This window comes from Arvicola amphibius, chromosome 5 (genome assembly GCF_903992535.2).
Source record: "Arvicola amphibius chromosome 5, mArvAmp1.2, whole genome shotgun sequence".
Lineage (NCBI taxonomy): Eukaryota > Metazoa > Chordata > Mammalia > Rodentia > Cricetidae > Arvicola > Arvicola amphibius.
This window is the reverse complement of record NC_052051.1, coordinates 138,067,377-138,083,719: the sequence shown is the minus strand read 5'-3', so window position 1 is coordinate 138,083,719 and position 16,343 is coordinate 138,067,377. Positions and strand designations below refer to the sequence as shown.

Sequence of the window (16,343 nt, the reverse complement as noted above, 5' to 3'; positions counted from 1 at the left end):
TAGGGAGACGCTGAGAGATCGCCCTCAGAAATGGAGAGAATGAATTGAAGGCCTCAAAAAGAATGGAAGAAAAAGAGTAAGTTTTTAAAGAGTACAGACAGTCAGATTAAAAGAAGTAAAAATATAATAAGCCATGGAAAGATGGAATGTGTACAGAGAATTTGGATTATATATATTGTGTTTTCTTTTGGTGTTTTGACTGGAGAGAGACATTTGATTCTAGGAACTGCTAAGAAAGGTATCTTGACTTTAAAATACAGGTCTAAGGATCTGTGCTTTGTAAAAGAGGTTCTGCTTTTGTTCCCACAGAGGATGAGAACTTCTGGATTTCTTCTAGACTAATATAATGGAGTAGGCAATTTAAATGGAGCTACCATTTAATGGAGGAGGCAATGCATAAACTAGACATATGATATGAAGTAAAATCCCCAGTACCAGTATGAGTTGCATCTTGTTGAATTGTTGGTCAAAGAGGCCCCACAGACCACACCCACAAACATTACAGGTAATTGTCAGTATTACTGGTTACCTTCCACAACCTGATGGTAAGTCCCTATTGCTGAAGTCACCACTTACATCACTGAACATGGAGAAATGAAGTTGCTGCCCAACTAGAAGTTTTACCACTGAGTTCCATCATAGTGATAGAACATATGATACACACAACTAGAGGAGGGCAGAAGTAACTAATCTCACCAGACTGACACCAGTGACCTACCTGCAAGAAATACTGGCGCAATAGCAGCTTAAATGTTATAGGAGTAACCAAACATGTTTTGGTTGGATTAATAGCCCATTCTAGGAGATGGAACCCACACCTGATACTGTTAATAAGGCCAGAAACTGAGACTAGAGAAACACTGGAGAATATTATTTTCAGGTGTGTGACTTTTCTTTACGCTGCATTTGTTTATCTCTATAAAGCTGTGTTACTGTGCTCATCTAAAACACCTGATGGTCCTAATGAAGAAATGAACGGCCAATAGCAAGGCAGGAACAAGCATAGGTGGGGCTAGCAGACAGAGAGTATAAATAGGAAATCTGGGAGGAAAGAGAACAAGGAGCAAGAGAACAATGAGAGGAAGATACCAGGGGTCAGCCACCAAGACACACAGCAAGCCACGGAGAAAGAAGTAAAGTAAGGTATACAGAAAAAGAGAAAGATAAAAGCCTAGAGGCAAAAGGTAGTTGGATTAATGTAAGAAAAGCTGACAAGAAACAAGCCAAGTTACAGCCAGGCATTCATATCTAAGAATAAGTCTCCATGTATGATTTACTTGGTAGCTGGGTGGTGGGCCCCCCAAAAAGCCAGAGTAAAGTATCATACAACAGAGAGGTCATGGGCCCTAGGAGAAAACCTAATACTATTATTCTGCTAAAAAAAAATAGCAATAAAATGACTCCTAATGACTCAGTCCTAAAAGGAAAATCTTTATCAGACCCCCTTCCCTCAAGGTTTAGGGATCTATCTGGAAGAAAAAAATGGAAAGCTTCTAGGAGCCAGAGGTAGTAGATGACTCCAAGGAAACAGCATCTTCTAGACACAACACAGCTGGTGCACATAGGAACTCACAGAGACTGTGACAGCACGCACAAACAGTTAAGAGAAATCCTTAATGGTACAGCCAGCATACATTTTTCATGAAGTGATTGTCCTGCAGCCTCAGCCTCCTCGGCCTTTTCCCTCTCCTATAACCGATTCCTGTGTAGGCAAGAGTTGCTCTACAGCAGCTGTCTGCTGCTCCCACCATCAACTGCATTATAAAATATGCTAGTAAAGGAGGGGCAAACAAGACTGTAAAGGCGCATAATGAACACTGACCACTCACGAAAGCCATTTGTAAATAGGACTATATACTGCATAGTTTTCTATAATTTTCCTGCTATATAATTATTTTCCTGTTTTCGTATTTCTAGAAGCTACCATCAAGAAAAAGAATGTGTATTTAATTTCTTAAATTTATCAACAAGGGAAGAAAAAACAAAACACGGACACATGCTTTCTTTAGTACCTTGTTTTACAATATGCACAAAATTAAAATCATGTCAAATCATATGAGACAATGACTTTCTAGGTAGAATATATGATTCTTTGAAACGAATGAAAAGCACAACAAACACATCTAAGCTGTGATTTCTCCTCAAACTTCAGAGCATGAACCTGAAACCATGGAGAAAAGCCACAGAAGGATTTCACAAGTCTAACTAATGAAATATAAAATACAACAGAGCCGATAAAACATTAATGTCTTGGGGGACAAAAAAAGCTTGATCAAAGGGTGATATCAATGCCAATTACTGGAGGATGTGGTTTATGGGACAGTCTGCAGCATTTCATATACTGCCAGCATTTGCTGATTAATGGCTAATTATCAGTTTACAGGTGAGCTTTTCAACCCCTTCAGTATTTATACACAAGTTTAACCATTAAAAAATGGAAATCAAGAATAAACAAAGACCACAAAACAAACAAAAGGCTGAGCTTTGTAAAACAAAGAATGGGGACCAGATTAATGGCTTGGGACTGCTGGTGCAACCTTCTGCCGAATGGAGATTTAAGCTAGTGTCTTGATGGTAAATGACAGTTAGAAAATCGGACTTAGTTCATTAAATATAATTTTAAGATATTTGAATGGCAAAAAATAATTTACTTTGTTAAAATGTTTAGTATGCCAAACATTCCAAAATTATGCTGGATACATCCAACTAAAAATCACAAGATTATTTTGCATCAGTGTTGCCTCTCAAAATTCAGAGACACCCAAACCTAAATGACCTAAATGACCTCCCATGCAACCCACAGACTGAAGAAAACATATACAAAGCTCACCTTATCAGAGGCCTCAGAAGCCAAGAGGTTAGTTGCAAGGGTTTGCAGTTTATGGTGGGCCATATTTTTAAGGGCAGCAAGACTACGTCTTGTCATGGCTTGTTTCAGGTTGACTGCGGGGTGACTAAGTGAGTCTACTGCAGCAGGAATGGCCTCATCGCAAGCGTTCAGTATCTCCACGGCTGTTATCCCCATCGCACAGCGGTCCAGCGCACCTGGAAGGCAGCAGGGCCGCACTTAGGACACAATCCTATGGACTGTTGTTTGTCTGGTACAGAAAGGGTAGCAGTTTCTGTAGGAATGTCTCACCAGTACTCACCCACAAACATTCCCTTGTGCTTCCTTTGTATACTCAGTCTCCATGTAGAGTCCACAATTATTCCTCTCCCTTAAGGCTTCGTCCACCTTCCCAGTAAAAGCAATTCAAAGCCACGCTTTTCCCCTTGTTTCCCTGGACGGTGTTCTTGACTAGTCTGTCACTTCCACATCACTTACAAACACCAATGAACTCACCTTTCATCGACATTAAACAACAACAAAACTAAAATGGGTCCATTTTCTCCTTCAATCATTTCTGAAGCCTTTGTTTCTCTAAGGAGCATCCAGATAACAGGAAGGAAAGGAAGTATTCTGTCTTCTCTATTTAGTCTTGAAAAAATTTCTTCTTCGTTGCTGGTTATCAAGCCCAGGCCTCATACGTGCTAGGCAGGAAGTGCCCTACCACTGTGCTACATCCCCTTTGAGAGTCTTAGCTTCACGAATTAAATGTTTCCTGTGTGTATGAGATAAGTACTATTTATACTCAGAGCAACTTCAAGTACCTCCTCTTGCCTTCCCTTCCGTTTATCTCCATCTGCATACTTCTTAGAACACAAGCTTCCTCCTGCATAACCTGAGCTTCATTACCACCTTTCAGACTCCTGAATTATTTTAATTTCTTTTCTGTTTTAGTGTCTCCATAATTCTAATTACCAGCTCACCAACTGTATATTAAATGTTTTTTTAAGATAAAATTATTCTCATGGCTGTTTTGGCTGCATGCATGTGTGTGTACTGCACAAATGCTTGATGCCTGCAAAGCCTAGCAGAGGGAGTCAGAGCCTCTGAAAGTAGAGTTGCAGACAGTTGCGAGCTGCCATGCAGATGCTGGGAACTAAAATTGAGTCTTCTGCAGTAGCAGTAAGTGCTCTTAACTGTGAAGACAGCTCTCCTTACTTAAACTTTTACCTGCCTCTTCAAGCCCAGAACTATAAACTACACGAGAGCTAGAGGGTTTGGGGTGTTATGCGTATTCTAATATGCCTATGTGTAGCATTAACTACTAGTTGTTAATTGCATATTTAGTTGACAGCTTCAGATAGAGTTCTTGCAATCCATGGTGGGGAGAAGCCAATAGATAGAAACAAGGAAGCCAGATTTATTTTGTATTTCAACACTTTGTTTTTCCTCTTCTTGCTGTTCAAGCTGTAGCTAGTGATATAAAGGCCCCTGTAGAGTCAGGAAGATACATCCTGAAAGTATTGACATTATTTATTTATTAAACTTATTTATTTATCATATCAATAAAAAATGAAGCTCTATAAATCAGATTCAGGCAGGATTTTTGATGTATGAAATGTATTTAAACTCTGAAAGCTACTTGAGCCATCAACATAGTATCTGGGGAACTGGTGGCTCAAATGTGAACCTGCTCATACTGAGTGCTTTTCTGTTTGTTTAGGTTAGATATCCTCAAATATCTTTCTTACTCATTCATGTGTCATACTTCAGTTGCTGTATTTCCTTTGCAAATGCACAGGGACTGCCTGAAGTTTTTCATCATTGAGGGATACTGGCTTTGGTTTTATAATCTATAGCCTTAATTATGTTAGAATATGTTCTCTCAAGCCCTACACACTAGGTCTTTTATTAAGAAGACATGCTGGCTTTTAACAAGGGATTTTCCTTCATCTTTTGAAGTGATCATGTAATTTTTGTCTTTAAGCCAATGTATGTGGTTTATTACATTTACTGAACCATCCTTGCATCTCTGGGAAAAAGTCGATTTGGTGATGATGAAAATCCTTTTGAGGTATGCCATTAACTGGTTTGTTATTGAGTTTTGTTTTTTTTTTTTTAATTGTGTTCATTGGATAGGTTAGTCTATGGTTTTCTTTTTTTCTTTGTATTACTTGGTTTGGGTATTACAGTCAGACACACTGGCTTCATAGACAGATTTTAAAAGTATTCCTTCTGCATCTATTTTTTTTTATTAATGTAAGCAGGATTAGCTGTAGATCTTAGAAAGCCTGGTAAGATTCTGCTGTAAATCCATCTGGGCCTGGCTGATTTTAATCAGAAGGCTTTTCTCTTCATTTATTGTGGCTCTGCTAGATTGTTGATTTCTTCTTGGTTTAAATCTGGTGGTTTGGATGAACCTAGAAATTAATTCATTTCATTTATATTTCCCAATTTAATGAAGCACAGATTTTTAAATTATCCCTTTATGACAGTCTGAGTTTGTTTGGTATCTGAACAATCTGATAATCTGTTTATCATAGATTGATTCTTTGTATTGTTTTGTTTGTTTCAATAATTTCTGCTCTGATTTTTATTATTTCTTGTTATGGTCTAGATTTTAGTATCATCAAGTTAGTCATCTGGGTTCCTTCTAGCTTTTTAATGTAGGCACTTAGAACTAGAGTTTCACTTGCAGAAATGTTTTCTAATGTGTCCCAGAGGTATCACTGTATTGTGTTTACATTGTCATTTAGTTCCGGAATTTTTCTATTCCTTTTATTTCATTGACCATTCATCATTCAGTGATTATTTGCTTCATCTCAATGAGCTTCTGTACTATATACTAGTCATGATTTGTTTGCTGTTAATTTTAAGCCTTGTAGCGCTATGTTCAAATAGGATACACAGAACTATTTCAAACTTTCTGAATTTATTCAGATTTGCTTTCTGTCCATGCATGCAGTTTATTGTATAGAAGCTTCCATGTGTCCACTGGGCAGAAGTATACTCTTTTGGAGTTTGGGTGGAATACTCTGTCGATATATGTTAAGTCATTTGATGTTCGGTGTTAATTGATTCTGATCCTGCCCCGCTCTCTCTCTGTCCAAATAACCTGTCTACTGGAGAAAGTCGTTACTGAAACCACTCATTGTTAGTGGATTGATCTTAATCTATGTATTTAATTTTTTATGAAAGTGGGTTCACCAGAGTTTCTGCATACATGTTTATGACTTTGAGGTTCTCTTGGTTAACGGTCCCGATTGTGATGAAGTGTCATTTTCGTCTCTTCTGATTAGTTTAACTTGCAGTCTATTTTGTCAACAAACAGGAACACTGCTTGCTCTGTGGTCTCATTGGCTGGCAGTATTCTTTTCCATCCTTCCTCCTTATTGTGCTGCCTATTTTTGAAGCTAAGCTGAGTTGCTAGTAGACAACAGAAAAGTGGGTTTTGCTACTTAATTCATTCAGCTAACCTATATCTTTTGACACAAGAACCGAGGCCACTAATATTTAAAGTTATTATTAAAAGAAACATGAGAAGTACCTGCAATTATTTTAGATTTGGCTTTATTGTTTAGTCATACATTTTGTTTCAGCAGTGATAGCTTCATTTGTTTACTGTGTAGTCTTCAGTCTAAAGTATTGTTCCCCATATTCTACTTAGGACTGGTCTGCTGAGTAGAACTTTTTAGCCTGTCTGAATACAGAAAAGCTTTTCTAACTCCTTAACTATGGAAGACAGTTTTTCTGGGTACAGAAGTCTAGGTTGGCACCTGTGGTCTCTCAGGATGGAGTGCATTGCTCCAGGCTCTTCTGAATTTCAAAGTTTCCATTTAGAAATCAGCAGTTATTTTGATGGGTTTTCCTCATCTGTAACCTATGGTCTTTCACTTGCTCCTTTTAATGTTTTCTTTGTTCGGTATATTTAGTGTTTTAAATATAATATGCTGTAGGTCCTATCTTCTCAAGCCCTGTCTGTCTGGTGTTCTGTGCCACTCGCATCTGTATGGGTGTGTCTTTTCCTTGATTTGAGGAAGTTTTCTCCGCCCACCTAAGAAGGTGGCACTTGGCAAGGAGTCTGCATCCTGTGCCGTTGTCCATCTGGATGTCAAAGGATGTGGCTGAGGATGTGGGCTGTGGATAATATCCCTAAGTTTGTCCTAAGAAAATTTCTGTAAGAGCTGGAGTGCCCAGACACTGTGTCTCATGCTGTATACTTAAGAGGAGAAGAAAAAAGTCCTATATTTGTGATCAAAAAGAGGGAACTTGAAATGTGCTGGTGTTTATAATAAAAGCTGGTAAAACTGAAAAAAAAAATAAAAATAAAAATAAAAATCTTATCTATGCCAATGACTTACATTCTTCTCCTTCATCTATGTCTATAATTCAAATATTTGGCTTTTCATAATGTCACAAAGTTCTTGCAGGTTCCTTTTGTCTTTGTTTTTTCATTTTTCATATTCTTTCTTGAGTGGTCCAATTCCTCTACTTTATCTTTGAGACATTATATTCTGTCTTATACTTGGTTCATTCTACCTTAAAGCTTTCCCCTTAATTTTCTAGTTGGGATATTAAAGTTTTCAATTCCATCTTGGTTTCAGCTTTGTTTCTCTTCACTATGTCTACCTTTTAATGAATTCGGTTTGCAAATCCTCTACAGTTGGTTTTATCTTTTTCTACTGTTTCTGAGCATGAGACAAAACTAGCTCTTTCAGCTTGCTTGGCAATTAACCCCATGGATAGCATCAACATCACTGCAAATTTGTCGTCCTCTGCACATTATCCTCAACTGCATGCCTTTAAGAGCTGTCAAACCACTCTACAGATTATTCCAAATAGATAGATGCTACATAGGCCTTTATGGATAAAAATAAGATGAGAAAGGATAGTTATAAGAAGTATAAATACATTATTTTCATATAAAGAACTATGTTCAGGAAATCAAATGCATCCTTTTAACTTCCTATCCCTTCTCCACGTTTATTCTTACCAGTGTCCATCTGCCAGACATACACAGAGCCGTCTGTGCATCCCACCACCAGGTAGTCATCAGACGGCCTCCACTTGATCACCTGAATAGGAAACAGGTGGCGCGAAGCCAACATGATGCATTTTTTCTCCCGTAAACTTAGAAGTCCTACTGAGTGGTCACTGGCTACAGAACAGATGCAATGTTGAACTCTTGCCTAAAAAAAGGAAAAGAAACCTTCATTATATTTACATTAAAAATAGATAGAGCTTGTCTCCCAATAACTTAAATGAAAATTACTTTTATGTATGTTCCACTGAAAAACAACCACAATATTTAGGTATTTTGAACAATTTCTTCCTTGATATTATAAATTAAAAGTTTGGGGTTCAAATAGATATGCTTTTAAAATTTCATATAACGTAAAGGTTAAAACTGGAAGGCTGTTATTAAAATATGAAAAAGACCTCACAAAAGTGATTGCCATATCTGGGAAGGCAGAACAGGGCAGCAGGGAGGTAGGGGTCGAGTTGTCTGTCAAGTGTTCTCGTCCCACAACCTGAACTAACTTTTGTTTCCTGAGAGAAAAGCTTTCTGTGGTGTTTCTATCTTTCTGTCCATGAGTCATTTAGGTCCACGCTCCTCCCTGCCCTCTTGTCCCAACAGAATGACCTCACAGAGCTGAGCACAATCATGCCTTGAGCACCACAGCTATCACACATTATCTGCAGACTGATAATCCTGCTCCCGTTGTGATATCTGCTTATAATGGCAGAAGGTGCAGCACTTCACCTAACAGAGAGCTGACTGGGCGGTCTTCAGTGTATTCCCTGCTCATCGCTAACCTCTGCCCATCAATTTCCTTTTAAAACAGTATCATTTACAAATAAGCAGAGAAAGATTTTCACTAGCAAGAAAGCTGAATCTACAGTATAGAAATTAAAATCTTAAGACTTTGAATTTCTATAGGACAGTTTGTAAGCAATTTAAAATTTAACCATATGACAGTGATCATCTAAATTTATTACGACCACCTCTTAAGAAATAAGGCCCATAACACTGCACAGAATCTGCTTTTATGCATAGGGCCTGAAAGGGAAACCCACAAATATACAATGCTCTGCTTCTCCTGCCCAAACACCGCTCTGTGAGCTAAAAGCAACATTTCCCTAATTCTCAAAGAAGAAATGTCAACAGGTGTTAGGTGAAAGGGGCAGGGAACAAGGGGGCAGGGAGCAAGGGGGCAGGGAGCAAGGGGGCAGGGAGCGAGGGGCAGGGAGCAAGGGGCAGCAAGGACACAGGAGGAAACGGGAGCTGCACAGATCTTGTTTTATTGACGCTGTTTTTGTGTTTGCTTTGTTTTGTTTTTGAGCCTAGTGTCTTTGTTTAGCCCAAGCTGGATTTGGATTTATGATACGTCTGCCTCAACCAACCAAATACCGGGATTGCAGGCAAATACTACTCATCCTCAGTTCAAATTTTAACCATAGGATTTCCAAAAACCTTTATATTGCTGATGTGAATATAACTGTTCTACAAGGATGTATAGTATCATTTATCTCTAAACTTGTTTGGCCACGATCTTATTAAAGCACACCGGGGAAGCTGCTGTGCTTGGGTCCTTTCCTGTTAAGAATGCTCAAAGCTCAAGACTAAGCTTTCTCTTGATCTCGGTGCAGCATCCTGGGTATGCATCTGAATGTGGCTCTCACTGGTCCCACCTGCTCTGCCCACTCTCTCTTCACCGTGAGTTTGCTGTATTTTGACTCTGGTGAATATTTATAATTGCAAGCAATCATAAAGTTAAGAAAACTAAGTTCAGAGATACACTGCAAAATTTGCTTAAAGCATTACACAGAACTGTCTTAGGCAATTATTAAGTTTGTTTATAAATATCCAATTACTTTTTTTCTTAAAAAGACATACTATCAACTGAATATAAGCAGATTTCTGACACATACAAATTAATTTTACAGTTACCAATTAAATAAAAACAAACTGACAAACTAAAAAACAATTTAAATTTAGCCACAATAGAATAAAACTGGACAAATACACACATGATAAGGCCTCTACTTTCACCATTAATCAGCTGCACAAGACATATATTGCTAACTCCAGATAAACACAGTTTAAGAGAATGAATGCCGTGTATGTCCGTGAGCTGTCGTCAGCACTAACCTTGGACCTGTCAAATTATTCACTCACATTCTAATTAGATGAGTGCTATATCAGTAGGCAATGAGTGTTTTCTATTTTGCATCTGGTATTTAATTTTTTAAAAGATAGCTTTATTTATTTCTCCCCTAAGAAATGGTTCTCTTTCTCTCTGATGTCCTAGACAGCATTAGCTTCACTCTGCTCGCTGCTTCCATCAGGCCTGCTCAGCCATGGCACTCAAACCTTCTCCACCACTCTAAAATCCCCAAAATCTCCAATAAAAACACTAGTCAGTAAACTGCTGCAGTCAGGACCTAAATTTGGATGCACAGCACCCACATTAAACACCAAGAATAGTGGTGTACACCTGCAAGACCAGTCTTGGGAAGATGAGACAGGTCAATCCTGGGACCTGACAGTATCCAGTCTAGCCAATCATTGAGCTCCAGATCCTAGGGAGAAAACAACCCTTAAAAAACAAGATGAATCAACTGAGGAAGGCGACCAACATCAACTTCTGGCAACCACATGCACCACCAGCCCTCACACATGCATACACACATCAACCACACACACCACCACCCCTCACACATGCATACACACATCAACAACACACAACCCCAGCCCTCACACATGCATACACACATCAACCACACACCACCACCCCTCACACATGCATACACACAACCACACCCCTCACACAGGCATACACACAACCACACCCCTCACACATGCATACACACGAGCCATACACACCACTAACCCTCACACATGGATACACACATGAACCACACACCCAGGTAGAGTTAATCCTAGCAAGTCTTAATAGCATATTAAGCATATATTAAGGACTCCAGCACTAGGGATTACCTCTTTTATTAGACAGCAGTGCACTGGCGATGCAGGAGGAGGTATTGAAGTTAGTAGCCAGTTTGAGGTACACAGTAAAAGAAAAAAAGCTGATCCTTAATTAGTGCCTCAAGTACTCATGTATAACTGTTGAATTTTCAACTTGCCAAGTGCAAATGAATTTCATTTAAAATATTGAGAAATATAGTCAGTATTGGGTCCTACATTGGTTATATCTAAGATTAGGATCTACTGTAGATGTCAACATCAGAGATACACAGCTGCAGACAGCCACTGAAAGTTGGTGCTGTTTGGGTAAGTTTAGGAGGCGTGACCTTGCTGGAGGAAGCATGTCACTGGCAATAGGCTTTGTGATAGTTTAAATGAGAATGTCCCCCCATAGGCTCATATGTTTGTATCTTTGGTCCCCAGTTGGTAGAACTGTTTGAGAAGGGTTAGTTGTGGCCTTGCTGAAGAAAATGTATCACTCGGGGTAGGCTTAAAAGTGTCTAAACCTTACACCATTCCCAGGATGCTCTCTGCTGTCTGTTTGTGATTCAAAATGAGCTCTCAGCCACCATGCATGAGGTTGTGTCTGCTACCTCCCTGGAATGATGGGCTATTGTCTCTCTGGAAGCCCAAGATAAACAGGCAACTCATTCTAAAGATGAAAAGAATGCAATCCATCTTCATAGGAATACTGAAAAGTGTTGTATCATTTTGCTCTTATACAGAGGAAAAATAAGGGAAATACAGGACAAATATTAGCAAAGAGCATAGCACAAGCTTTACAAGTAGACTATAGGACATTTAGGTCTTAAACGTTGTTAGAATGTGGAGCTGGAGGAATGAAGCATTGGCTAAGAGTGTTTGTTCTGGGATCAAAAGGACGGAAATTAAAATCCCAGCACCCAAGCAACAAGCCAAGCAACACCGACAAGCATCCCACAGCCCAGATGGTACAGAAACAGGAGGACCTTGGGGTCCCAACCCAGGCAAGATGCAAGCCCCACATTCAGGGAGAGATCCTGCCTCAAAGAAGCATGCTGAGAGTGATAGAAGGACAGTCAACATTCTCTTCTGACCTCCAATCCCAGATCACATGCAAGTATGGATACCAGCATGCACGCACACGCACCTTCATACACAAACACACGTGTTTTAAAGAAAACTATAATGTCCCAATCCTATCTCTTAATGGCCACCCAACACATCTTCTTAACACATAAATTCACCTAAATAGAAATTCACTATGTAGCCAAAGATGACCTTGAACTTCTGCATGTTTCTTGGACTAGCCTTAAACTCTTAATATAGATAACGATGATGCTGAACTTATCATCCTGTCTCCAACAACCGAGAGTTGGAACTACAGTTCTATATCACCACCAGGCCTGGCTTTCTGTGGTGTCAGAGAATAAACTCAGGACATCACTCATGTTAGCTAAGCAGGCACTCTAAAAACAGGGCTACATACCCAGTCCCCATGATTTGTCTTCTCTTACAATGCAGTAATAATGAAATTGGCAAGTATCCCACAAAATGATGTTTGGTCATTTATAAAAATTACATACCATTTCTGAAAATAATAAAAGTATTTGGAAAATTAACCTTAGCTTTACTACAACAAAAACTCTTGAAATAACTAAAATAATCAAGAATGAAAACACACACACATAAAAAAACAATATTACTAAGATCAAGAAAGAATAGTTAGTAGAGGTAATTAACTCATAAGAAAATATGGTCTTCTATTTTTAAATATAGATTAAAATAAACCTAATTTTCCTTCTTTCAAGAAAATGCTAGTCAAATTCATATGAAGAAAACTAGAATAGAGCTGGAATTACTTAATATAGCAAAATCTTATTAATTTTGATTCCACTAATTAATTCTACATTGATGGCTACCTTTGAAGCCTGTATGAACAGAAAGAACAAAGCAAATGCCTAACCTATTTAATGTAGAAGGAAAAAGACCATTTGAGAACTACTTTGGTATTAATTTTTCTTCAATGAGCATAATTATGATAAATAATTCTTAGCTATTAGATGAAAGCACTTAAAAGATTTGCTAAAACACAATTAACATGTTCTTATCTGTCCTCAGAATTATTAAAAAAGCACTTCCTAAAAATATTTAACGACTCACATTTCTTGACTTACATCCAATTTCCATTATGAGTAAGTTCTAGAGATCATAGCACTAAACATCTACTTCATGTATAATGACTAATTCTATAAGCTATTAACAGCACTCATTCCACTACTTCAGCATGGGAACACCAACTGAAGATGATTTAAGACAACAGCATTATAACAAGATAATGTATAAAACATTTTGATGGTGTAATTAAAATGATTATACAAATAAAGCATGGCGACTCATACTTGTAATCCCAGGATTTGAGAAGCTGAGCCAACAGGAATATGAATAGCTCAAGACAGCTAAGCTACATAGAAACTTCTAGGCCAACATGGTTACAGAGACATACATAACCCAGGTCACTCAACTACAAATGTAACACATTTTCACCAAAACTTATCAGGAAATAATTCAGCTCAAAATTCTTTTGATCATTTGCAGATTTAAAAATTGTGATGCAAGGGTGTATAAATTATGAGTACCTCTGTGCAAATGTGTACATTATGAAACATATACAACTTTTTAAAGGATAAATTAACAAACGTAAAATGGTATTTTTAATTACTTACTAATGCTCATAATGACATTCAGTTAGCCAACACCACAAGGCACAACAATTATCACTATAAGGTTTCACTGTCAATGATAGTGGATACTAATACTTTACACAACTATGACTCTTGTCTGTCTTTCCAATGTGTTTCGATGATCATTGCTCAAATCCAGTGTGGTTAATTAGAAGATTTATTTTTTATTGGAAATGACTTCCATGGCTCAGAGGATATGAGCATGTGTAGCTTTTTGAAACCAGGTGTGGTTTCCAGCACCCACATGGCACCTTACAATCATCTGTAATTTCAACTCCAAGGTATCCAACACCCTCTTCCGGCCTCTGAGCACATTTCAAACTCGCCACTCACACACATGCAAACAAACACTTACAGACATAAAATAAAAATAATTAAATCTTTTTAAAACAATATCCCATGCTCATGGATTAGAAGAATTAATAATAAAAACTGGCTTTTCTACCAAAAGCAACTGACAGGTTCAATGCAATCCTCAACAAATTTCCAACACAATTCTTCACAGATCTTGAGAGGACAGTTTTTAGCTTCACATGGAACCACAAAAAACTCAAGATAGCTAAACCAATCCTGAATAATAAAAGAACAATTGGAGCTATCAACATCCCTGACTTCAAGATGTACTACAGGAGTATAGTAATAAAAACAGCACACAATTGGAATAAAAACAGACACACTGATCAATAAAATTACACTCAAGAACCAAACAAAAATCTACACACCTATGGACACCCGATTTTTGATAAAGAAGCAAAAAATGCACATTGGGGAAAAAAACAGCATCTTCAACAAATGTGCTGATGAACTAGACAGCTACAAGCTGAAGAATCCAAATGGGCCCATGCTTATAACCCTGCACAAAACTCAATTCAAAATAGTTCAAAGACCTCAACATAAACACTGAATCTGAGAGACAAGAAACTGGGGAATAGCCTTGAACTCATTGGCATAGAAAAAGACTTTCTGAAAAGAACGCAGTGGCAACAGCTTTATTAGAAACTATACATACAAGGCGAGGCCAGAGAATCCTGAGTTCTCCGCCAGCCACGGCTACAGAGTGGATTATTATTTCTAAAAAGAAAGAGTCCTGGAATGTAGCTCAGTGACAGTGCACTTGTCTAACATGCATGAGACCTTAAGTTTAATACCCAGCGCTGAAGTTTTGTTTTGTTGTTATTATTATTATCCCATATAACATAATCTACAAACCCCTTACATAAACATTTTTAGATGCACACTTGTGAGAGAGCCTCTGGACACCTACCTCTCTGTGGAAACATGTACCACAATTTTTGAAGTTAGTGATGGTACCACGGCCCATCCATGTAAATGTTCAGAAACTTACATTTACTAAGACTTAAAAGAAAAAATAAATAGAAGTTCTCGTATTTCTTCCCATAACCCAATTGAGAGCCTCACAGTTTTAACCTCTGCAACCACTGTCCTCAACTGATCTCAAACTATCAATCCCATTAAGAACTCTTTCATTGCTGTAGTGAATCTGTGCTGCTTGGACTGAGCAGCCCATCACTGACAGTATTTCATAGGTTATAATTCTTTACAATATTAATTATGTGTTAAAAGCAATATATAGCAATGGCCTCAAATGCTAAGTTAAAAGTAAAGGCTAACAACAAACAACAAGATATTTAGTCAAAGAAAAAAATTTCATGAAAAAATAAGATAGCTTGAATAAGGACAAGTGGAAAAATATTAAATCAAAACATCAAGACAGATATTTAGTTTTCAAAGAAATCTAATCCTAATATTTAAAAAGGTTCATTGAATTTGCCAGTAAATAATCCCTTCAGTACATTAGTGCTGAAGAGCAGAATGCACACGTTATCTTGGTGTCTGCAAGTCAGAACATACCACCTAGGTCATCCAGTCTGCCCTTACCCATTTTAAAGCATTCCCAGAAAGCTCTCATGTAATGTGTTCTTAAGCATGACTTACAGAAATTACAGGCAGCTAGTTTATCCTACCCACTAAGCTCCCTGGGGGATGATTCCATTTTCCAATGGATTCCAATGCAAATAATATTAATTCTCATTTTCTAGATTTGCTAGTTTCCTAAGTTACTCCTTTGTTGGCATTGTTTATGAGCAGTCTTGTATTTGTCCAAATAATTTTCTCTTCATATAAATATCCTCGATATATATGAACACGACTGTTACCTTTTAAATGTAGGCATCACTAGAAGCCGTAAGTGACCAGCTGCTTTGGATCATGAATCAATCCCACTTGTCTCTTACTCATTGCTTCCTGTACTTCCCAGAACTCTTTCTTTGGAACATAAATGTGCCTTTAACATGTCATTTATCATTCTAAATATTCTACCTAAAAGTATAGTCTATGAAATTAAATATTAATTTCATTTCCATACTTGCACAAAACTGCCTCAAAACAGAATTTTTCAGTATCAACTTTTATTGCAAAAAGGGGGAGTTGTTTCCTCATTATCTATTTTATAAGATCATGAGCCAACCAAAACACTGACAAAAAGCTACATGAATAACATTACCTCCAAGGATAACTTTACCATCCTCTTTTATTCACTACACATATAGATGGTAAATACATACTTACACTACTTAGTGTAAATAGACATATATAGTGCGATTATATTTATTTACAGTAAAGATATAAGACAGGTAGACTCTACATCGTTATTCAAAAACAGCAAGCAAATATGAATACTCCACACAAGATTCAGACAATGCCAGAGAAAAATTCATTTAAAAATAATACAGTGATTATATTAGGAATGAGAATTTTTATCCTTTTCTCAACCCATAGCTAT

The 16,343-nt window shown here is 37.7% G+C and overlaps 1 protein-coding gene across 1 annotated transcript in view; it reads right to left on the bottom strand.

Moving 5' to 3' along the window:
- Wdr7 (WD repeat domain 7) overlaps positions 1–16,343 on the bottom strand; it is a 279,897-nt gene that overhangs the window by 219,608 nt on the left and 43,946 nt on the right. The window contains exons 13-14 of the mRNA XM_038330658.2: positions 7,821–8,016; positions 2,831–3,045 (exon numbers count right to left, since the gene is read on the bottom strand). Coding sequence (XP_038186586.1) covers positions 2,831–3,045; positions 7,821–8,016 — 411 coding nt within the window. The remainder of the gene's footprint in view (positions 1–2,830; positions 3,046–7,820; positions 8,017–16,343) is intronic.